The 25,291-nt window shown below is 37.2% G+C and overlaps 2 protein-coding genes across 2 annotated transcripts in view; one reads left to right on the top strand and one right to left on the bottom strand.

The window, feature by feature from the left end:
• KRR1 (KRR1 small subunit processome component homolog) overlaps positions 1-9,051 on the top strand; it is a 15,257-nt gene extending 6,206 nt beyond the window's left edge. Inside the window, exons 6-10 of the mRNA XM_054443308.2 lie at positions 437-493; positions 1,599-1,769; positions 3,658-3,735; positions 3,842-3,935; positions 5,765-9,051. Coding sequence (XP_054299283.1) covers positions 437-493; positions 1,599-1,769; positions 3,658-3,735; positions 3,842-3,935; positions 5,765-5,907 — 543 coding nt within the window. The 3' untranslated portion in view covers positions 5,908-9,051. The remainder of the gene's footprint in view (positions 1-436; positions 494-1,598; positions 1,770-3,657; positions 3,736-3,841; positions 3,936-5,764) is intronic.
• GLIPR1 (GLI pathogenesis related 1) lies at positions 6,625-25,291 on the bottom strand. The gene is made up of 6 exons (XM_054443309.2): positions 24,506-25,291; positions 23,486-23,731; positions 15,259-15,371; positions 10,120-10,205; positions 7,039-7,065; positions 6,625-6,935 (listed from the first exon to the last, which is right to left on the bottom strand). Exons 1-6 carry the CDS (start codon positions 24,677-24,679, stop codon positions 6,781-6,783), a joined length of 801 nt encoding a protein of 266 aa, XP_054299284.1. The 5' UTR covers positions 24,680-25,291; the 3' UTR covers positions 6,625-6,780.

Raw genomic sequence — 25,291 nt, 5'->3', positions numbered from 1 at the left:
ATTGTCTGCTCTTTTCTCATGGAGCAATAATTAAGTATGTTGAATACAATTCTTACAAGAGAGTCTTGAGGTATATGGTTTTATCTTTATATTACAAATGAGAAAAGCTGGAACAGGAAAGTGATTTTCCTGTATGCAGTGGCAGTCCTTGTATTCCAGCCCTCTTCCTCCTAAATCACATTGCTTTAGAGTATTGTATTAGTTCTGTGCTACATTTTAGCAGTAATTGAGAAACTGTATTGTATTCAAGGGAGATTGACTGCCTTTATGAAAGATCTAGAAGCCACTCAGAGCAGTTGAAGGAACTACTTAATTATTTAATTAAATTATTTAATTTGGTACCCATTACCTGATTAGATATTTTACAGTATTAATCCTCTTCTCCATAGCTCATTAAAATCCTTGTGACTAATTCATTTTTCTTTGTAAATTTCAGGTTAGAAAAGTAGTCCTAGATACTATGAAGAATATTCATCCAATTTATAACATTAAAGTGAGTGGTAATTATATATAACTGTACCAGTGATTATCATACTTCTTTTAGCTACAGAAACCTTTCTTGAAATTAAATGTTTTATGAAATTCTAATGCACAAACAGATAAAGCAGAGCTATTTTGGGTAAATTAGGGGTAGACTTCAGCCTACTTAATTCTACCCCAGTTTTGTAGGTACTTCTTAGAAGCTCTCTATGGAGCACAGTGTGAAAACTACTGAAGGGGATACTGTAATATGTTATATAGTTGTAATCAATGAAAGTAAGCTTCACAGAATCTGTTGTAGATCATATCAATCCAGTTTTCGATTATGAATCCATGTATTTAAGGATATGATCTTTCAGAAATCTGCATTTTTCTATTAAAATCTGGAACATCTCATGTTGCATTAAAACCTTTTTATGAATTTAACACACAAATTGTAGCCCCTTTGAGAGAGATGTTATATCCCTGTGTGCACAAAGTTTGATTATTCTTGGAAATGTAACCATGGTACACAGAACTATTTTATGATGGGTTTGTTGAGCAATCCACTTCAATTTGATGAACTTAAGTTATAAAGTCACTGTTAGATTAGGGGGAAAGTGATTTTGAGTTACATTGGGATATTGCAGATAAAAACAAAGCTATGTGTCTGATCCCTGGTTTGCATCCTCTGATGTTCCAAGGTCTAAAATTTAAATGGAATAGGGAAATGTGAAAATACTGGTTTTCTGTAATCATGAGAAAGTTTACTTTTGTCTTGTTCTACGATATTTCAGTTGCTACTGAAAACTTCCTGCTTGCAGGGAACATCAGCTAATTAAGAGCCCTCCCTGCTTTTATAAGTTGCATTTTAAATGTTTTAATGAAATAATGGTTGAAAATTCAGTTTTATTTTTGTCTCATTTTAACAATTCTGCATTTTATAATTAAATTTCTAATGGTTTTCTAATAATTATACATGTTTGTGATAACTTACCTTTTTGCTTATGTAATTGGTTTAATTTCACCAAAGAAACTAGGAACTGTTTCTTTTATTATTTATAGAAGCAATATTTATAATGTCTGACAAATGTGTGACTTTGGAAAGTAAAAATTTTTACTTTGTTGCATGACTAAAGAGCTTAATGATTAAGAGAGAGTTGGCAAAAGATTCTGAATTACGATCACAAAGTTGGGAGAGATTTTTGCCGCAGTTCAAACATAAAAATGTGAATAAACGCAAAGAACCAAAGAAAAAAACTGTTAAGAAAGAATATACGCCATTCCCACCACCACAACCAGAAAGTCAGGTTAGTACTAAACGTTGAACTTCATATGAAGGTATGAATTTGGTCAGAAACTTTATTGAAGGTACTTCAGGTGGGATATGTGTATATATATATAATGTGTGTGTGCAGAGCTATAAGAAACTGAGGGTAAATATAAATAGGCATATTTTGAGCTGAGTGCATGGAGGTGTGCAGTGGGGCCTTCACATTGATTATAAACTGCATCCAGGAGGTTTGTGACCCTGTAGCCACTGTAAATGTTCCACGGATAAAAGTTCAACAATTTAGTCTACAATACTCTTTTCTCTGATTTGGCAACATTATTGTGACTGTGTGCTCTGATTGTTCTAGTTCTGAAATTTTAAATTGTAAATTTTAACACCCACCGTTTTTCTAAGTTATGATTCCTTTTGTCAAGTGTCTTCTGCTTCATTTCCTTTCCCATCATGACCAGTTTCCATTTTGTTCTTGCACATCATTGTTTTGATTCATGCCCCTTTTTACTTCTGTCCCACCTTCTCAGCAAAGCTCTAAAACTTGGATCAGTCTAAAAACTTGACTTCTTCCTTGCAACGTGGCTACCAAATTAAGTTAGAGAAAGTTTTATCTTTGGATTAATTTCATTCAGAATTCATGTTTCCTCTTAATTCTCTCAGTGCCCTCCCATGTTTAGCATATGACATTGTATTTTATTGAAATATTTGAGACCACCAGATAAGAACCCCTTTCTGTTTCCTCTTCTCTCACGTATGGGTTTTCTTCCACCTGCATCAGCCTTTTCTGTGTTCTTTGAATTCCATCTTCACCTATCTCCTGGGGGTTCTTGCTTCATTATTCCCTTCCTTGGCTATATCCTAAAGCCTTCCCTTTCTACTTCTGCTCAGCATGTGAACTCATTGCTTTCTACATCTCTTTTTTCCACAACCATGGTTGGAGTCTTTCAGGGAAGAGTTGTGATTGATGGGGAAAATGATGATCATAGTGAAAACAACAATGGAAGTGTTGGATCATGGAGGAAATTGATAGTAGTTAGGGGGAAAGTGGAGTGATGCAGTCATTAAACCATGCTTCTGTAACACCTGCCTTATTTCTTATGGCCCTTTCTTGTAGTAATTGACTTATCTTTCTTCCGTAGCTGTGTAAGCTTCTTGAAACAGTGATGTCTCGATTGACTTGTTCTTATACTTATTCATAATGTGACTGGGCGAGTTATTTATCCCATCCATACTTAAGTTTCCCCATACCTAAAGTGGGAGTAATGATAATACCTATCTTAAAGAATTGTTAATGAGGATTAAATGAGTAATTATAAAGAGCTTAGAATAGTGCCTTAGATATAATAATGCTATATAAGTGGGAGACAGGTCGGTTATACACATTTTACATGTTGGCTGTATATTGAATGAACAGGCTGTTGCTTTTGCTAATTAGTCACCAATTCCTGATAGTTCTGGCTTTTATTCTGCATGCCACTACCTTTATTCCAGGCTCTCATCTGTTCTTCATTCCTCTCCATTAAAATTGTGCTTTGGTCTTTTCAGTCTTCTCAGAAACCTACAGTCACTTCTAAATCTTATCACTCCTACTTTGTCTGCCATTGAAGCTTCTTCAAATTTTCCCCACAACACTCTCTCCAGTTTCTTCTCACACTTTTCTGAATCAGTGACCTTCCATGCCATATCCCTGAACTACTCTGGGTTGTATTCCATGGAGGTGCTTTCCTACCTCCACACTTTTGTGTGTGTATTCCCCTCAGCTTAGACTCTGTTTCCTTTATGTCACTACCATTTTTATTAATAAATCAGAGTTTGACCCCATTGTTTTTACCCTAAGGATATTGTGACTTGCTTAGGACATGACTTCTCCTCTACATTATTTCTGATATAATTGTAAATACCATTTTCAACAGATTGATAAAGAATTGGCTAGTGGTGAATACTTTTTGAAGGCAAATCAGAAGAAGCGGCAGAAAATGGAAGCAATAAAGGTAAGGCATTTTATGTCTGGCTCACATTAATAGCAAAGTTCATAGATACTTGAATTATTTAACTATAAATACATTTAACTGATGTATTTTTTATTTATTAATGTAGGCTAAACAAGCAGAAGCCATCAGTAAGAGACAAGAGGAAAGAAACAAAGCATTTATTCCACCTAAGGAAAAACCAATTGTGAAACCTAAGGAAGGTAATGCTTTCTATGATGTAAAAGTCTTTATTAATTAGGAAAAGTAAACCCATAGTAAATTTGTCTGAATCTCTTTAAGAAACAGTTGTATCTTTTCATCAGTTTTCTTAGCATTTCATTAATTACTAATCCTAAGGACAAGGGATGGCTGAGATAATTTATAATTTAGAGGCAGCTAATGCCTATTTCAGTGCAAACTGGATTGACAGTCCTCTCCTGACCTCTGGTCTGTGCTTGGGAAAGACCCTTTGTTGTGAAAGATACAAACCCAGGGCAGCCAGTGCATCTTCTGTAGAAATGCAAGAAGATCCCTGAGCTCTGCTGTCATGCCTCTCAAAGAGGAATTATCAGAAGTTGTACTTTTTCTTCTCTTTATGTGATCTTGGCTTAGAGTTTGGTTTCTATATTGGTAACATGGATTTCTCATCACCTTAGACTAAAGGACACTGACAGGTCTTATTCAGGAGCTATTAGTGTGAAAGTGATTGTGGTTTTTAAATGGCAGAAATCACTTTCGCACTAACCTAGTATTTAAAAGACACTAAGAGAAAACATTCTCATGCCATTTCTTCATTTCTTCTGATGCATCCTCTTCTGCATTTTTTTCCCCCTGTGGTAACACTTGTCCTCTTCCTAAAGTAACCCTCCAAAGTGAACAGTGACACACTGAGGGGAGAGGGCTCACCAGCAATATTGTACATAGACTTGGTCAGAAACAGATATAATACATTATTTTAATATATTGCTTGTTAATAGCTTTAAAAATACTATATTCTATGGTAGATTATTGGTTATATAAAAGGTAGAAATGTCATAAGTATTATAATTTCCAGTTTGTACAACCTGTCAGTTGAGTGCTTTGAAGGTACTCAATAGCTAGTTACCCTAATTTAGTTTCTCCGCACGGTGGAGGCTTTAACACTCTCTGTGCTTCTCAGGTTGCTGGGTAGTTTGTACATTATGATGTTTTATCTTATGATTCTTTCATGCTGTGATCCTGTACTTTGAATGGTAAGAAAAAGTTGCATTCTTTTCTTTTTCACTGCTTCCTCTCTCTATTTTGTTCACACTTTTGGCATTGATTAGATAGTTGGCTTCTGTTAGGGGGACTTCCAAATACTCCCAAATTATTGTCTTTATTAATTACCAAAATGTTGTTAAATATACCAAAATCTTGTTAAAATACTATTAGTCATTTATGGAATATTCAATGAATTAATCTAATATTAAATGAATTAATTCATTGAATATTCAGTTAATATTGAATTAATATTTGGAAAACTTTAAATTTTGGTTTTGATATTAGAGGAAGTAGATTTTGACCTCTAGCTTATGGTTAGCTGATTAAACTTATTGAGAAGGGATACATGTAATTTTAAATTATTTTAATGTGCAAGATGGAAAATAATGAGGACTCAAAAGTTCCAAAATATGGTTCCAAAATATGGAAAAGAATTTAGGTAAAATAATTTAGTCTGAAGTAGGATTAAAAGAATGTAGGTAAAATAATTTAGTCTGAAGTAGGATTTAAGGAAATAAGTCTTAATATAGTTGAATCCAGTAATTGGTTCAATTATGCCATTTATGCCATTTTTATGTATACTTGTACTAATATATATTTAAAGTATTTTATGATTTGTTTTATCTTAGTCTGAAGAAATTTCTAACTGCTTTAGGCAAGTGTTTTTATATTTTATACTGTGATCTTTCAATTATTCAATTATAAGAGTACTCTGAAGTTACTGCCTTAAACATATATTCTTTGTTTTACTTGGTAAAATCTAAAGTAAAGTAAAGTATTACATATATTGTGCTTTTAATTTGTCTAGCTTCTGCTGAAACTAAAATTGATGTGGCCAGCATCAAGGAAAAGGTTAAGAAAGCAAAGAATAAGAAACTGGGAGCTCTTACAGCTGAAGAAATTGCGCTTAAGATGGAGGCAGATGAAAAGAAAAAGAAGAAGAAAAAGTAACACACCCAAAACTCCTTGACTAGAACTATCTCCTTTTGTAAAGGATTTTGAGATACCAGGCATTAGTTGCCTTATTTGTGAGAAATTTTCTGAGGGCTTCTTTTTTTTTTTTTTTTTTTGGTGGTGGTTGTTCATAGAAGAGTGGTCTTTATCAATGGTCATAGAAGAGTGTTCTTTATAAATTATATTATTATTGTATTTTTTGAAAAATTTATACTAGAAAGTGGTATATATGTCTTTGTATACATTATGACCATTGTGATTATCCATTAAATCCAGTGTCTGATGCCATTGGTTAGTAATGATGTCCCAGCATTTGATGCTCCCTCTCCCCTCTCTAATGATTGATAACAAGTAAATATTTAGGTTTATCCCTTTTGAAAATTTGGTTTTACTTTTGACAGTCCACAAACAAAAAATTAAGGCCTCTAAAATCAGATCCTCTAGTTACTCCTCTGTTCTGAATCTGGGGAAGTGGTAAACCAAGAAGACAGGGAAAACCAGATATGTAGAGTCGAAGCAGCATGCAGAAAATAATAATGTTTTTAACTAATGAAGGCTACTGGAGTTACTAAGAATCACCTAAAAATGTGCTACTGTACCTTGCTCATTTTGCAGATTTAGAAGCTGAAACATGGGTTAGGTTACTTACTGAAAGTCCACCTGTGGCAACCTGCAAATAATGCTTATTTATAGTAAAGATGAGTTTATCTGATAGAGTTAGGAAATTTCTTCTTTTGAGTAAGAGTATTGCTGTAACATATATTTTTTTCTGAAATGTTTTAAAATAGAAGTACACCTAATTGTTATTGGTTAAAAAAAAGCCATATGTGAATAAGGTTGGTTTTTGGGTTTTTTCTTTCCTGGATTGTATTAGTCCAAAAGAACTAAATTAGGGTACTTGTGCTGTACCAAAATGGTAATTATAACAGACAGTATTAGAATTACTGAATTAACAATGAGAAAGAGAGAAGTGTATCTGTTACGTGGATATATGGGCCAGCCTGGATACACAACAGAGTAGTAACCTGTGAAACAAACATAGAATATCCTCTTAGACATTGTTCCTCATAATGCACTGACAGAATTCATATAGCTCTTAATGAAACAATTTAAGATTGATGTACGTACGTTTGACTTGGTCTCGCTGTCGGTTAACTGTAAAGTTAGGGAGAAGAAAGAAAAAAGAAAAAAAATTAAAAGGGTAGATACAGTTGAGGGTTTTATTTTAAAAAGCTAAGTCTTATAATTATGACCATTAACTTGCTTTGGCTTTATTGAAGTGACTTTCCAAGTTTAATTATTCAAAATTTTTTTGAACTGACTGAATTAACTTGGTATTTTTAAGTTAAGTTGACTTTTTGTATAAACTTTATAAACCTTTTATAAAATAAACCTTTTATAAAAAGGAAACTATACCATTACTATAAATGGAAAATCATTTTACACATCATAACTACCAGGTAATAAAATTTAAAAAATAAAAATTAAATATTAGAATGTGAGAAATTTATTAAAATATAGTTCTAAAAATAAGTTTCTTCCTGAGGAGAATGATACTGTTTATGATGAGTCCATAGTGAAAAGACAGTGACCTCTCTTTCATCCAGTCTAGTATGTCACTAAATCATCATTATGATGTTTGGCTATCAAGTCATTAATTACTGTCCTCCTTTCACTGAGCTTTATTCAAATTTTGACAATCAGAGCACTGGGAAGAAATAAATTCCACAACTGCCTTTAGCCTTCTGGATACTTTCTTTTATGAAACAGAAACCTTTTCCACACCAGTTCTGCAGCAGTCGCTGTTAGATGCTCGTGGTAGAACCCATCAATCATCTGGTCCTCTGGGCACTTGTGAGCATCCCTGGTCTTCATACCTGTGAGTGGGCTTTGTCTGTGGTGAATTACTGTAAAGATGCTACCCTCACTTTTCTTGGCAGTTATGTCCATGAAATCAAGAGTGTGGTGTTCTAGTTATTTTTTCTTATATATATTTTTAAATGTTCAATATTCAACTATTGAAACAAATGTACATCTGTGAACTAGCTAAAATCATCTTATGTAACCACTAATATGCCCAGCACATTTTGTAAAACAGTCCTGATTTGGCCTCCAAGGGTATTTATTGAACTACCAGCAGTATCTAGGAGACCACGAAGGAATTTATGCTCCAGTGCTTGCCATAATTTGTCTGAGAAGGAATCTGTTAAATAAAAGCTTTTATCCTCTAACCTTTACCTTCATCAGACCTTATAAAAGGTCAAATGGTGATTCTTAAGTTTTTTAGTCACAAATCTTACTTATTCAGTATTAGTGCGAAGAGTAGAATACTTTCAAGTAAGCCTAAACTTACATGAAAACAAATTACATAAAGCTAGCTTTGAGAATAGGAAATTAGTGACAAGATCAATCTGTAAGATGTCGAGCACTTATCTGAAGTAAATGGGTAATGAGTTTCACATCTTATAAATACAAGTTAGCATGTGTTTTCTCAAGAGTCCAAGGGTTTTCATTATTGGACTAGAGCTTTAATCTTCTAAATGTTATTCCCCAAGATTAAAGATCATCTCAAATTAGATCACCAAAGATCAAAAGCTAAAACCAGAAGTATTTTTGTCATTGCGGTGGTGGTAGTGTTACTAATTGCCTAGATTTTTAAAGGGAAACGTTTTTTTCACTGGATTATTTCGTTGAAAAAAAAGAGAAGCAGAAACTTGCCCAAAGTCACAGTGGTCGAACTGGAAATTGCACCAAAACTTGGCATACTGGTTCTGAAATCCATAGTTTTAGCCCTTATGTATACTGGTTAATTTGGAAGGAAGAAATATATATGTTTTGAAGTGAAGAGTGAGTGAAAGGAAGAATTCAGTGAATACGTTGATACCGTGATATTATCTGCATTGTGGCTACATGTTACTGACTTTTCTTCACAAGAGTGATGTAAGTGAAATAAAGCATGATTGGACTGGGAGAAAAATGGCTCAGAAAACTTTGCAAAAGTACTATTGTATGTAAAGATAAGTATTCAACATTAAATGGGAAGGAGGAGAGCAAGCAGTTTAATATATAGAATTTTATAATTTTAGGCCTGGAAGGGACCTTATAAAACATGAGCAATGGAACACTTTTTTCCAAACTAAATTTCGTGCAGTGGAACTTGGCCCACTCTGTCCTTCCTCTATTCTAAGCACCCTACTCTAGCCCGGCTGCTCTGAGTTCAGTTTGTTACAAATATGGACACGAAAGTACCACAGGCTTTGCACAGCTTAATTGAAGTTTCCCCTTCACACCATGGTAAAAATAAAAACATACTGGGATGGAAGGGCTTGCGTCTAGAACAACAACCAGGAATAAACTCTTGGCCACTTACTAATATTTCAAAATCACAAAGCAGAATTTTGCTTGGATGTTTAGTAAAACATCCTTGGAAATTTACCTGCTTGCAGCTTCTACACTTCTTCATTAAATGCTGTCTGGCTAATAAAAAGTGCCATGTTGCAGCTTTATTTTATTTTCATTTTTTGGAGATAGACCCTCACGGTATCACCCAGGCTGGAGTGCAGTGGCACAATCTCTGCTCACTGCAACCTCCACCTCGCGGGCTCAAGTGATTCTCCTGCCTCAGCCTCCCGAGTAGCTGGGATTACGGGCATCCACCACCACACCCCAGCTAGTTTTTGTATTTTTAGTAGAAGGGGGTTTTGCCATGTTGGCCAGGCTGGGCATGGTGGCATGGTAATCCCAGCTACTTGGGAGGCTGAGGCAGGAGGATCGCCGGAACCCGTGAGATGGAGGTTGCAGTGAGCCGAGATCGCACCACTGCACTCTAGCATGGGCGACAGAGCAAGACTCTGTCTCAAGAAAAAAAAAAAAAAAAAAAAAAGCAGAATTCTGTTTGTTTGGATGACCTGTTATATTTATTTTTGATCTTGCTGAAATAAGCAAATCTTAGGAATCTTAGTCTACAATTTCTGACGGTTTTTTTGTTGTTGTTTGACCAATTAGAACTAAATAAAAAGAACGTGATTTTCACATTTAAATTTCTCTTAAAGGTATTCCTAGAACAGTAAGCCATTGGTTTAATTGCTACTTGATGCCAGTTTCCTTGAAGATAGCGGTTAGGATAAAACGTGGTTTCATTGTTAATTCTGTAGAAAGTTACATGTTACTGTTACATTATTCTGTTGATAGATTGTTCCTTTTACTCACCACAGAGATTGTCCAAACACTTGTCATTATTGGGGCAGGCACTGCAGGTGGCTCCTCTCTTATATGGCCAAGTTGGGTAATTGCCTCTGTAAAGTAGAAGGATGTCCATTAGAAGTTTTTCGGTTTTTTAAAATTGCAATTTACTATGAATCCTTAACTAAATCCAGAAGAATAGTGGAGTGAAGTACAAAGGTCCAGAGAGTTGGTAATAGAAGCGAAGACAGGAAGGCAGAAATGGAAGGCTGCTAATATTTGCATAGTTCATTCTATGTACCTGCGTCTATGCACCTATTTTAATCTGCATCCCATTTAATTGTGACAGCTCTGAGAGGAAGTTATTCTTGTTTTACAGATGAGACAAAAGATGTAAGAGATGCCTTTAATCACAATTTATACATTTCAGAGTCAGAGGAAACCTGGATTTGACTCCAGGGCTGTGCTCCCTCTCTTTACCTGCCCTCTGGCCTATATGATTACTGCCATTCAAAAAACCGTCCATCTTAGAAAAGCTATGGTGACCCACATTCAATATTCTCAGTTGGTCAGCCCTCCATAATTTTCACTGGATAGGAGCCATTTGGCTGGTGCCTTCCAAAAAAATAATAAATAATGGTATGGGGGAATTTCTAAAGTGCAAATTGTTTTCACATACAAGATGTGATATGAATAATAGCTACTAATTAGTGAGCACTACCATGTGCTTGTCTTTGTTCTAAACAACCTTGAATAAAATAATCTTCACAAAAACCCTGTGAGGAAGTTACTGTTGTCTATTTATACCCATTATATAGCTAGAGTTTGAGTCACAGAGTATAAGTAATTGACCAAGGTCACAGACTAGAAAGTGAAATAATATCCAAGCATTTTATATCCCCATAAATATCCTCATAGTAGTAATGGGGAGAGGCTGCACATTTATCTCAATGAACCTGCCATAGCACTAATTTTTTTTGGAACTCTGCTTTTGGAAAAAGTTCTAAACTTTTTTTGTGTAATCGTACCCTTTAGCAGTCTGGTGAGGCCTATGAGCTCTTTCTCAACATAGTTTGTTGTTAAATGCATAAAATACATAGGATTATAAAGGAAACCAATTAAATTGAAATAGTTATCAAAATGTTTAACACAAGATTTGTAATACAGTAATATGTGCTTCTCTATTAAGATCTACCGGGGGCTATTAGTTTCAAAGTAGTGATGAACACAAACTATATTTTGAGTTCTCTGCAGCAACTGAAGTGTGGTATGAAAATCTCATATTTACACAGATGATACTGTTAAGTCAGTCACATTTATTGCTAATATGACGGTGGAGTGTTGTCTTCATTTATAATGAAAGGAAATGTTATTTTTAATAGAGGTTAGTGAAAATAAAAATACAAGTTTTTTCTAATCAAAGTTTATGGCCCTCCTCTCCCCAACACTGTACAATTACCTCCAAAGTTGAGAACTCTCACCTTAGACACACAACTTTATAATGACACCTTATTTCCAACCCCAAATCTATGTTCTTATTTTGCTCCAAATTTTAAGTTGCTTCAGAAATTTAATTTGCCTTGTGCTTACTCTACACCATGGAAAAAAGGTAATATAGTAGAAATTCTGATAGCAATTTCAAAAGATGTCCCAAATAGACATTAATTATTGGAATGTCTTTCATTGTTAATAAGCACAGTATTAAGTAGTTTAAGTTCTAGAATGATTTTAATAAAATCACTTACGATACTTAGTTGTGCATTCCAAACTGTAAAGGAAAAGGTAAAAAATGCTACTTAAAAATAAGCTAAAAACCAAGACAGTTGGTGAGGTCTATGGAAATGGTAGTATTCATCTTGGGAGAAAGATGCTACTGGAAAGGCCTGGATTTGTCTAGATGGGAGTCATTAAGACTGTGGGACCTAAAGTATTCAGCACAATAAAGCAACAGGACATTTCAATGTTTTCCCTGGTAGCCTGAGAGAGAAGAGGGTTGGGGTTCTGGGACCCAGGGGAAGACCGAAGACAGATCTTTAAAGAAAAAGATAAATATGGGTAAGGGTCCCTAAGGCAGTGACGGCCTAAGCACACTGGTACTATCTTGACTATCTTGTGGTCAAAGTTATTTCCTCTTCTGTGCTATAATCCTCTCTTCCACTAATCCACTCTGAGTAAAGATCTCTTACACACCATACCCTTGTTCATGGTGCCCAGGGGAAATGAAGAAGAGAGTATTACAGGCAACTGGAAGATTAAGCATCCCAGACCCCATTCTGAGGTATCCTTAGAAATAACGAGGAGGATACTGGACTTCCTAAGATTACGTGGAATGGCGGCCTACAACTTTTTGTGTACAGGAAAATAATACCTCAGAGGGCAGAGGGCAAAGGGAAATGAGGACATTCCTAACTGGTCTCTCTGTTTTACCTTTTATGCTCCTCTAATCCATTTTCCATCCAGACTGATGTCCAAATTTAAAGGTCTCATCGCTCCCCTGCTTAATATACTTGAATGGCTTCTTATGTAAACTTTGTCATGATCTAAAAGTTCCCGCTAGATCTGCAGCTGCCTTCCTCCCCCCGTTTCATCTGTTTAGCGGACCGAGGGCACCAGTCTCTGTGGTTTAAACTTGCCAAACTTTTCTTCACGGAATTTTTGCTGTTCTTTTCTCCACTAGACAGCTGTTCCAGAAGTTCTTATGCCTGATTCCTTCTCATTCTTCATGCCTCAGCTTAAATATAACACATGAAGCCCTTCCCTGATTATTTTAAATAGGGGCCTTGCCTATTGATAGTTTCTATTACAGTATTATTTATAGTTCCTTAATTGCCCCTATAATGATGCAGTTATTTTATTTGTATTTTTATTATCTGGCCCATAAATATTACTCTCATAAAGACAGAGACGGCCTTGTTCTTCTTTGGAGCTCAGTAAACAAATATTTGTTGAATAAATGAATATTTGAAGTTAGTCTTTATGGAAGCATTATAACTTTGGTTGTAAGTTTTATAATTTAATATTGTTTATAACTCTGAAGATAAGTGAGTCTAAACCAGGAAAATTTACATTTGTACTTTAATGAATAAAAATCATGAATACTTACAAAACATTCACCATTGCCAAGCATTATATGTACCTAGTATTTTACAAAGCTTTCTCTTGTCACTTTCATAGCTACTCTAAGTGATGGGTGCTGTTATCCTGATCTATTGGAGGTTAAACTGAGATTCAGAGTTAACTTGTCCAGGGTCACACAGTAAATTAACTGTATCTTAACCATTAAAAATGTCATATGAGGCCAGGTGTAGTGGCTCATGCCTATAATCCCAGCACTCTGGGAGGCTAAGGCAGGTGGATCACTTGAGCCCAGGAGTTGGAGACGAGCCTGGGCAATATGGCAAAACTCTGTCTCTACAAAAAATTAACTGGGCATGGTGGCATGTGCCTGTAGTCTCAAGTACTAGGAAGGCTGAGTTGGGAGGATTGCTTGAGCCTGGGAGGTTAAGGCTGCAGTGAACCATAAGCGAGCCACTGTACTCCAGCCTGGGTGACAGAGTGAGAGACCCTGTCTCAAAAAAAAAAAAAAAAAAGTCATATGAAAAGTTACCACTAACTGAATTATGGCTTTGTCTAGTTTTTTCTGGGTTTTCTCTATTTTCCAACTCTTAAGATATTAAGTCAAAGCTGTCATCTTCTGAATGACACTTGCTTTGTCTCCTCCTTCACACCTACAGCACTCAATCAGAATATCGAGCATGTCTTCTGCACATTACATCAGGGAAATGGCTTTCTTTCAGCCAATCTCCAGGAATCCAAAAATTCAAAGGCAACAAATTAAAGATCGTTATATACATATATATTGCAAATGGTTAAAAACCTTTAAAATAAACAACTTTTATAAATAAGAAAATCTAGTAGAAAAATGGTCAGCCCACATGATCCACAGAAAAAGGAATATAAATAGACAATTATGTGAAGAAATTTGTAATTACTAGTAATCACAGAGATGCAAAAGAAAGCAAATGAAATGCCATTTCCATCAAATTAGAAAATACTAAGAAATTATAATACCTAGTACTGATGGTGAAATACAAATTGATAGAATGGTGGAATGTAATTTGGCAATATGTACTTAAAAATAAAACAAAAATGGTCACAGTCTTTATGTGCTAGTATCTCAAGGAATTATAGGGAAATAGAAGTGACTGAAGATATATATAAGAGGTTGTTCATCATATATTAAATGAAAATATAGTGAACAATCTAAATTCTTCAACAGGATGGTGGTACCATCAAGAGCATGGACTCTGGAGCTAGACAGCCAGATCAAAGTCCATCAGTGATAGTCACTAACTGTAGAACTTTGGGCAGGTTGCTGACCCCGTATGTGCCTTGCTGTTCTCATTTGTCAAACAGGGGTAGTAATAGGAGCCATCTCATAAACTTTTAGTGAAGATTAAGTTAATATATGTGAAGCACTTTTAACAGTGCTGAGAGCATTGTAAGCATTATATAAACAATATCATTTTTATGATTAAAATCACTTAAAATTTTGAAAAGGGGAAAATTTTTCACAGCATAATTTTAAGTGAAAAATAGAAAATGTATATTTTCAGTATGATCAGTTTTCTAAATATGTGTATGACACAAGCACACATATGTAAGTTTAAAGAAAGTAGGAGGAAGGTGTTTTCCCTGTTTCCCAAAGTGGGAACTATATCTGTTTTAAAAACAACTGTCAAAAGTAAATGAAATAGGTTATATAAGTTGAGGAATTTGTTTTGCTTTGAAAATTGTGTAACATTGCCAAGTTTTTAATAAACCAATAAATATAACATCAGTTCTTCCACTTTGTGGTATTACCATATACAATTTATGTCCCTGATGAATATTTTAGTCTTACCACTCTTAAAAATATGTGCGTATGTATTTAGGTAGTATATATGAAGGATGTACACACACACACACACCCTCTCTCTCGAAGAAAAATGTACCAGAATGTTAATGAAGTATATCTCTGGGCAGAAGAATTAAAGGTTATGTTAATTTTTTATTTATACTTTACTATCCAGATTTTCTATAATGAAGAGGAATACTGCTAAAATGATTTTTTTGTTGTTTTTTTTGGGGGGCATTTCCTATAAACCGGTTGATTCAGGCACTTACCCTGGTCCGTAGTTGCATATAAAATGTGCTCCATTGGAAAGAGCGTCAAAGCCAGAAACTTTAGGGCAAAATTGAACTGCGCAGCCAACTTTGTAACTATCTGCCCAAACAACCTGAAAGGAAATAAGGATTTTTAACAGAGAGAAACCATAAGATAAACATTGGGTATGATTAGGTCTTCATACACATGGTGAGGTATACCACTCTAGTTAGAGTGCTTAAAACCCAGGAAGGTTTAGATGCTCAGAAATCAGCTGGATAGACCTGTAGTTACCATTATTGGGGTGTGTGTGTGGGTGTGTGTGTGTGTGTGTGTGTGTGTGTGTATGAAATAAACGATAAGATAATTTTTGACAGTACAATGAAGAAATAAAACAGGGTAATGCAATAGGGAGTGATTGCTGGCGAGGTGATGCTGATTTAACTTGGATGTTCAGGGAAGACATCTCTGAAGAAGAAGCATTTGAACTGAGACTTGGATGACGAGGATGCAGCACTCAGGACAAACATTCAGGAAACTTAAACAATGGAGGAAGAGCATTCCAAGCAGAGGGAACACCAGGGAGAAAGGCCCTGAGATGGAATTTGCTTGGCATTATAGATTGGCAGGAAGAAAGCAAGTGAAGCCAAGATCTGATGAGTTGGGGAGAGTTGTAAGCAGTGAGGTCAAAGGCAGAGAAACCGATCAGGGAGATTCTTGTGAGTGCTATGTTCTTTTTCATGTCTTAGATCACTTTGGTGGTTATGAAGTGAACGCACTGAGAAGAGCAAGGGAAACAGGAAGCAGGTAATTTTGCAGGCTGTTTCAATGGTATAAGAATGAAAAGACAGTGACTCACACGTGGGTGATGCCAGTGGAGCTCCCAAGAATGAATCAGGTTCATGGCTCAGCTTAGAGGTAAAGCTAAAAGGATTTTGTTTTGAGTGTAGGGTAAGAGGGGAAGAGATAAAGTTTTGGTTTGGGGCCTGAGAAACATTTACTGAGATGGAGAAAACTAGGGAAGGAGGAGGGTAGGTGGGAGCATGGGCAGGGGTTCTGTTCAGAATATGTTGATTTTGAGATGCCTATTAGACATCAAGTGAAGATTGACTTGGTGGCTGCAGTCCAGAAGACAGGGTAAGGCTAGAGATGTAAATCTGGAAGACATGGGGCAAGATTAGATCACACAGGCAAATATAATAGATCAAGTAAATGAGAGTCTGGGATAATGAAAGCAAACACAAAACCAGCCTGCAAAACAGACTGAAGGAGTGGTCAGTGATGTAGGAGGGAAACCAAGAACAGAGAGACCTGCGCCGTTACATGGGATCCAGCACTCAAAAGAGCCCCATGCTTGGTTTAGATCAGTGCTGTCACATATTATAGCACCTTTAGTGGTGCTTTTCTCTTGCTTTCTGAACAAAAGATTCCACATTTTCATTTTGCAATGGGCTCCACAAATTCAATTATATAGCCCATCTTGACCAAGAGTGTTTGGTGTCACAAAAGCCTAAAGAAGAAAGTATTTAAAGGTGGATACAGCCAGCAATTAAATGCACTCCTTTTTACAGCAGTATCAAATTACATTTTAAATTATTTTTGACTCATAAGTTTTTGAGCAGTTTTGTCATAAGAACTGTGCTAAATACAGGGGACACAAAAATGAATGAGCTAGAACCAGTGGGTACATTCACAAAACTTAGAAAAAAAGCAGTCATGAAACTCATCAGGTGAGGGTTTGACCACTGTGACCCGGAAGTGGAAGATGCTAAGGGCATATATGGCATGGTGCCTTTCTCTGAAGAAATGAGGTGGAGCTGGAGCTGGGATGAGCTGGTCTGGAGTCTTCCAGCAGAGGGCAACATCCTGTGTGATCCCTGGGTGGGACTGACCCATTCACAGAACTGAAAGAAAAGCCAGTGTGGCTGCAGAAAACGAAGAAGTTTACTTTAAAAATAAATGAAATTTGCTCCCTGTATCAGGTGTTTGAACTAGAGCAACTCTATCTTGGTGTTGTGTTTTTTTGTTTGTTTGTTTTTGAGACGGAGTTTTGCTCTTGTTGCCCAGGCTGGAGTGCAATGGTGCGATCTTAGCTTATTGCAACCTCCGCCTCCCAGGTTCAAGCGATTCTCCTGCCTCAGGCTCCCAGGTGGCTGGAATTACAGGCATGTGCCACCATGCCCGGCTAATTTTGTATTTTTAGTAGAGATGGGGTTTCACTATGTTGGTCAGGCTGGTCTCAAACTACTGACCTCAGGTGATCTGCCTGCCTCGGCCTCCCAAAGTGCTGGGATTACAGGCGTGAGCCACCGTGCCCGGCCCTAACAACTCCATCTTGAATAGGGGCTGGGTAAAATGAGGCTGAGACCTACTGGGCTGCATTCCCAGACGGTTAGGCATTCTAAGTCACGGGGAGGTAGGAGGTCGGCACAAGATATAGGTCAAAGACCTTGCTGATAAAACAGGTTGCAGTAAGGAAGCCAGCTAAAACCCACCAAAACCAAGATGGCGATGAGTGTGACTCTGGTGTCCTCACTGCCACACTCCCACCATGACAGTTTACAAATGCCGTGGCAACATCAGGAAGTTACCCTGTATCGTCTAAAAAGGGAGGGCATGAATAATCCGCCCCTTGTTTAGCATATTATCAAGAAATAACCATAAAAATGGGCAACCAGCAGCCCTCAGGGCTGCTCTGTCTATGGAGTAGCCATTCTTTTATTTCTTTTCTTTCTTAATAAACTTGCCTTCACCTTACGGACTCACCCTGAATTTTCTCGCACGAGATTCAAGAACCCTCTCTTGGGGTTTGGATCCCGACCCCTTTCCTGTAACACCTGGAGGGAGAGTAGGAAGTGAGGCAAGAGGGGAGCTGAGGTTGGAGTCTCAGCTTCTCCAAGATTTACAGGTGTGGTAGAGGTGGGGACGTGACTAGGGAGATGGTGGGCCGAGTGTGGGCTGCCTTCTCCTTGGTTGGGCAACTGGAGAGGGTACCCACCTTTGGCAAGGGAAAGTGTACTTCCCTACTCCATGATCTAAAAGGGGTGCTCCCTAGAAACATTTCTTTATCCCCAGGAACCCCTTGCAGGGAACTCCAGCCTCAACAGGCAATGAATCAGCTTAGGCCTCTGTCTCACTGCGAAAGCCCAGCTTTATAAGGGTTGTTAATCCTCAGGTTTGATCCTTAAACTTCTACTTTCTAATCAGTTTTATTTTTAAAATTTCTTAATTTTATTCATATATCTCAAGTGATTTTATGTGGGGTCCTTTGTTTAAAATGATCTTGGGCCTGTCTCAGACCTACTGAATGCCCGTCACTGGAGTTGCTTTTGGAGTCTGCATTTTAACAAGTTCCTCAGATAATTCCTGTGCATGCTGTGTTCAGTGTTGTCTTTATTCCTGTATTGTCACCTTGGCTCATTTTATATTTTTATCCTTTGGTCTTCCAGCACTTTCTTCTGTAGCGTTGTTATATCAAAAGCATTCTTAATCTTTGGATCCCTTCCCCATTTTAATACTTTTTCCTCAGAAGTGTGCAAATGTTAGTTACCATTCATTTTGTGTGTTTTAGTTGGCCTCTTTTTTTTAAAGTCAGGTTTATTAGGGTATAATAAAGATACAATAACATTTATGATTTTTAGATGTACATTTCTACGAATTTCGACAAAAGAATACAGTTGTGTAGCCACTACCACATTCAAGATATAGAATATTTTTATCGTCCCAGAAAGTTCCCTTGAGCCCCTTTGTGGTCAACCCCCACCCCCAGACCCCAGCAATCATTAATCTGTTTCAGTAGTTTTGCCTTTTCCAGAAATGTTATATGAATGGACTCAGTCTAAATATAGCTTTTTGAATTTGGCTTCTTTCACTTAGTATAAGCGTTTGTTGTATTCATTTGTAGTCACTGCTTTTTATTGCTGAGTAATATTTATTACATGGATGTAGCACAGTTTATCTATCTTTCCAAGTCAGTCTCTTTTTAAAAGCTTCATGGGCACTCTGGTTTTTGGTTAAACTTGTGGGCTTTGGAGCCACAAGGCTTGTGTTCATATTCAAGCTTTGCTACTTACAGTGTGACCTTGGTCTTAGGTTCCTTATCTATTAAATGAGGATAATAACAATACCAACTCCATAGGCCTATTTTGAAGTTTTAAATGAGCTTCTGGAACATAGCAAGCACTCAGCAAATATTCTTGTCTCATTTCCTTACCACTAAGTTTCTTAGGCTTAAAAACTCTTAAAACTAATTTTTTTTTATCAGGCAGGTTTCTGTTGTATATTTTCTTACTGTAGTAAACAAAAAACCATAATTATAAGCGCTACTCATTTTTGAGAACTTAGGTGTACCATTAAGCATTTGACATGTGACATCATATTTAATCCTTATAACAACTCAATAAATAAGTGTTATTGCTCTTACTTTTATAGGTAAAAGATTGGAACCTAATTCTGCCTGGCCATGAAGTACTGTGAGGACAGTCCATGCCCTCAGCAAGATGCTTTTAGAGTGTTTTCTCTTTTAGCAAGCTCTTCAGAACCAGGAACCACTCTTTATACCTTTCTTACAAAAGCACTGCACCTGGGGAACCCAGAGAGGAGGAAGATGTCTGCCTTATAGGCCCACAACCCCTTCCCACCATCTTTCTCTTTCAATTCTCAGTATGAGCTCTTCTGGTTCATTATCAGGGATATGGTAACATTGTAATAACATATATGAAACATACTACAGAAATTGTGAAACATGTCACATTTCCACGGTTCTACGCGAGTATAAAAATAAAGATAGCAAGAGGGTGGGAGGAGGCAGGGAGAGAAAAACTAAAATAAGATCAGTAGCGCCATCTAGTGAGAAATCCTAGCACTATCAAACCCAAGTAATCTACCCTGCCCAGATACTTTAATCAAACTATTTCTAAACTTTATAAAGCTGAACTGTCAGCAACAGAATGTCGAATTTGAATCATCTTCCATTTTATACACCAACATTTTTCCTCAATGCCAGTGTATCTCTAGTGAAGACAAAGCTAAAGTGTTGAATGAATACATCAAGAAACATCATACATTTTGTGAGGAGATAATGGGTCTGAATCTATTTTCTTTATTTTGTACAACCTCCCATCATCAGCCAAAATCTGCAAATAGCTTGATTTTTGAAGAGAAGATGAGGATAAGTAGGAGGTTGTAATATCCACTTAAAGTAACTGTCCAGCATGAATTTAACACAGCAATTGAGTAGTTTTGAGTCCCCCAGGAAGATTTCTTGTCATGATGAAAACAGAGTCTTTCACCTAGCTATCAGATCCTTCTTCCATTATAATTGTTGGAAAACCAGCTCATGTAAGGGATCTACCCTTTGTTCAATGCCTACTAAATACTAGTATTTTATTAGATAATGTACACATATTTTATTTGCCAGGCCTCTGAGCCCAAGCTAAGCCATCATATGTCCTGTGACCTGCACGTATACATCCAGATGGCCTGAAGTAACTGAAGAATCACAAAAGAAGTGAAAATGCCCTGTTCCTGCCTTAACTGATGACATTACCTTGTGAAATTCCTTCTCCTGGCTCATCCTGGCTCAAAAGCTCCCCCACTGAGCACCTTGTGACCCCCACCCCTGCCAGCCAGAGAACAACCCCCTTTGACTGTAATTTTCTTTACCCAAATCCTATAAAACAGCCCCACTCCTATCTCCCTTCGTTGACTCTCTTTTTGGACTCAGCTTGCCTGTACCCAGGTGATAAAAAGCTTTATTGTTCACACAAAGACTGTTTGGTGGTCTCTTCACATGGTCGCAAGTGAAATTATTATTTAAGCCTTCCAACCTATCTAATATCTGAACCTCAACTCTTCATCTTACTAACTAAATGACATCAGGGGAACAACTTATTAACCTCTCTAAGTCTGTTTATTCACCTGTGGGTAATGCCATTAACATCTCCTGAATAGATTCGTGGTAATAATTGAATGAGGTCTTCAGTGTAGAGAGCTAAACAGTATGCCCATTTAAAAAGTGATTGCTGCTGCTCTATCTTCCCAGCCCGGGGGGTTCTTGGACATTCTCCCCATGATGAGTGCCCCTCTTCTGAAGTGGGGGTAGAATGTAGTGGTCTCTTAAAGAGGATCACTCATGTTAGGATCACTGAGCTTGGGTTTTAATATCTGTATGTATGGGACTGGGTTTTAGAAAATGAATTTTCTCATGACCAAAATATTAGTCCTCCTTTTTTCCCTTAGATGTAAGGGGAAATTTTACAAGTAAGCTCAGTTAATTTTGGGAGGGCCATCTGTGAAATCTGAGGCATTTATGACATAAACTCAAATTTTCTCTTCTTTCGATTTCCTGGAATGGTGAACATGGAGTGTCTTAACTTGTGTATTGAGCATGGTTTAGGAGTCTGTTGTCAATTTTACAGTCTTTTGACCTCTATATATTTGGCATGCTGAGCTTCTTGCCATTGATCTAAAGTACCAGGCCCATTCATACACATTGTATACTTTCCACACCTTGCTGAGAATTCTCTTCCCTTTCCTTTTCATCCAGAAAAACTCCCACTCAGTTTTCAAGTACCAATTCACATGTCTCCTGCAGTGTGAAGCTTTACACTTCCTTTTGGCTGGATAAGTTGCTCACTCTGTCCTCCTTGCTCAGATGGCACTTTGTCAGCTTCTCTAAATTGTACTAGCCAAACACTGTCATAATCCATTTACACTAAGTCTCTCCCAAAAGGTAAATTCCTGAGGGTCAGGGACCATTTCCAGCTGTATATCTCCTCCTTCCCTGGCTCATTCCCTATTTCTCCTCACTTCCACTTCTCCAAGATTGTATCCCAATAAAATGTTAGCTCATAAACTATTGTCTCAGGCTCTGTTTCCCAAGAATCTGGACTAAGACATATCACTAGTGCCTGTTATAGGGTAAAAGCTTAAACACTGACTAATAAATAAATGAAAGTAGGCACCCTCAAACTGACAATTATTTCTGAGTATTTAAATACCGCAATGCATAATAGTACAAGCACCACTTGTAGGCTATCTAGATTTAGCTTTCTACTCCCCTAGGTCTTGTTGGAATCCAAGGAAACTTATTTCCTGGTTAAATTTATTTGTAAATGTAAACCAAAATTGTTAGTTTATGAAGTAAATTTAGGAGAAATTCATTTTACTCTTATAATACTAATTTTTTGTAACTGCACCAAACTTGGTTCATCTGTAACACCACGAATGAGATCACAGGCTTTGTAAGGCTGAGCTGGAGTGAGGGAGTTTTTCTAACACCATGTTGTTCCTTAAAACCACCTAATATTTCAATGTAACTGCCTTGATAGAAACGTTTTTGCCTTCATACCTCAACTGATTTTTTGTGCCCCAAAACAGTCAATTATAGGTTAAGTACCGTAAGTTATTGGTTTGACAAGGATGGCCAGGAAGTGACAGTAAATAAACAAAATGTAGCCAGGAGAGGAAGGCAGCGTCTGAAGATGATTATGACAGATGCTCCCTAGGGAGTTGTTTCCATCACCCTGCAAATGTGAGGTAGGGTTAGGGAGCCAGAATCAGCTTGAGTAAAAATTTAAAAAAAAAAAAAAAACTCAATGGGTGGCTCTGAATGTGGCTATTGGGACTAATAATATGGATTCTGGGGGCAGAATACCCTCAGAATGGTTCATATAAGTTTACACGTTGGCCTCTCTGTTGGCCTGGGACTGACTTTTTCTCCCTGCTTGTGTAGCACCATGCGTGGTGCCTAGTGCATGGCACACAGTAGGTTTTCAGTCGATGTTTGAGAGAATGAGAGGTTGTGGAAGCATCAGTTCTTATTGATGTTTCTGTCTGAGAGGCTTGTTTCTTCCAATTTTATAGTCCCAAAACAATTGCCTCAAATTTCATTTAAAACTCATGCCAGCTGGAACCTGAAAATCCTTTCACTCAGAAGGTTCTCTGATTTCTCACAAATGGAACAAAGTCCTATGGGAGAATAGCTGTTACAGGAATTGTTCAAAGCCTGTCCAAGTTGGTGGGCCTCACATATTACCTATTATGTGTTTAGTTCACACAACTAAACTTTTCAAGCACTACTTTCTGTTATTGGAGTCTGTTCTATTTATTATTTTTAAAGTAAGTCTGTAGCTCCCTTATATTTACAGGTATACTAGCATACTATACATTTTCTTAACCTCATAGTACAATTTTCTCCTCACACTTGAAAAAACAGTTTCAAGACAATATAGGGCAGATCCTTACCTGAGTGTAGTGGCCACAGACTTTTTTGCATATCTGAGTCTTGAAGTCATAGTCCTGGATTTCGTCATACCAGTTTGTGATAGCGGAAGATACAGAAAAGATGGGCACAGACCCAGTCCAGATGTTCTCTCCCAGTGAAGTGAAGTTTGGGTGCAGCTTGTAGGGTGGCTTCAGCCGTGTATTATGTGAAAACTGGCAATTGCTGGCCCATGCTTTTGCAATTTGGGCTAGTGCTGGGTCCCAAGTCTGCAAAAATAAACATTAAACAATAGGGGGTTCATCTAAAATGTAACTGGGCTGAGTACAGTGAGAATTTGAGTGGAAAACGAGGTGAGATAAGGGGAGAAGATACCACTGCATATAAGTCCTCTATAAATATGGTCTTCAAGCACTGAGTAGGGCTGGTAGAAAACGTGATGATTTAGTTTCATGGAATTTAGAATCTAAGTGAGGAAAACTGCCATTTCACTGAAGGCTAATTACGGGCAAAATAGTGTGTGCCATGTTTCACAACATTATTCCATAACCACAACAGCCCATATCCTAAGAAGTTCAGAAAGGTTAAAAACCAGCTTAAAGCCACAGATCTGAAATTCAATCCCAAGCCTTACTGAATCAAAATCCCATCCTTTCCCCAGATGCCATTCTGCCTACCTGAGCAACTCAGTACTTTGTCAGCAACAAAAAATAAGTCAATTTAGACGCAGAAAAAACAAAAGAAAACCAAATCACAAAAATTAACAGGGAAGAAAATAACAAAAAGAGAAGTAAAATCCACTGAAAATCAGAAAACAGGAAGTGTCCAAAGAGAAGTAAAATGTGCTGTGGCACTTGCTTGTAACAACAGTTGAGTAGACAGAGCTAAACTGGATGTGTTTTGATCACAGACTATGAATTTACTGCATACATTAATCACAATGAAAAAAAATCATTCAGGATTACGATGGTATTAACACCAAAGTCAATATACATTAGTTGTTTCTGACTGACTTACGCCACAATTAATGATATTTTCCTTACCATGTACAGCATATCACTGGCTGTTGGTTTCACCTCTGATCGGAACTTGTTATGGATTCGAACGCAGTCTTTGATGAAATCTTCATTTTCGATATCTGGCAAAATATTTGCTGTGTGTGAATAACTGGAGACAAAAGAAACCATCCAGGCTATTGTAGCAAGTGTGACACGCATGCTTTGTCTGGCATGGAGCCTTGGGAGGCTGCAGTCCAGAGCCGCCGCAGTTTCTGAGAGTGTGATTGCCTGAGTGCTCAGCTCACAGCTTTGCGAACCTAGCTGACTTCAGCTTTGAGAAAACAGAACAGAGCATGAGTTCATCACTAGTTTTAAGAAACGGGTTTTTCCATATATGGTGTGCAGCTCACTTTGTGTTCTTAACCCTGTCTTTTCAGTGGTTTTCAGTGACACAGCACCTATTACGACATAGATTTTTATGAGGCTGTGTCAGACTTCCTTTTGAATTGGGGGATATTTCCAAAGAAAATTCTGAAGTCTCCAGGAATAATAGTCTCCAATTTTTAATGGAGGTTGTGGTGATAAAATGAAAACATATCTCTTACTTCTATAAATGCCTCGCAAAATGCTTTCAGAAATCTTTTTCTTTTTAGAGTCATATCAACACACAGTGGTTGGAATATCCGGTTAACATCATAAACGTGACCTAGAATTCATTCACGATGGTAGAAACATGTAAGCGTGTGTGTGTGAGAGAGAGAGAAAGAGAAAGAAAGAGAGAGAGAGAGGGATTGAGAGAGAGAATAGTAGAAAGAATACAGGACTCAAGTT

Source organism: Pongo pygmaeus, chromosome 10 (assembly GCF_028885625.2).
Source record: "Pongo pygmaeus isolate AG05252 chromosome 10, NHGRI_mPonPyg2-v2.0_pri, whole genome shotgun sequence".
Lineage (NCBI taxonomy): Eukaryota > Metazoa > Chordata > Mammalia > Primates > Hominidae > Pongo > Pongo pygmaeus.
The sequence above is the reverse complement of the archived record's forward strand: the minus strand, read 5'-3'. Positions and strand labels throughout refer to the sequence as shown.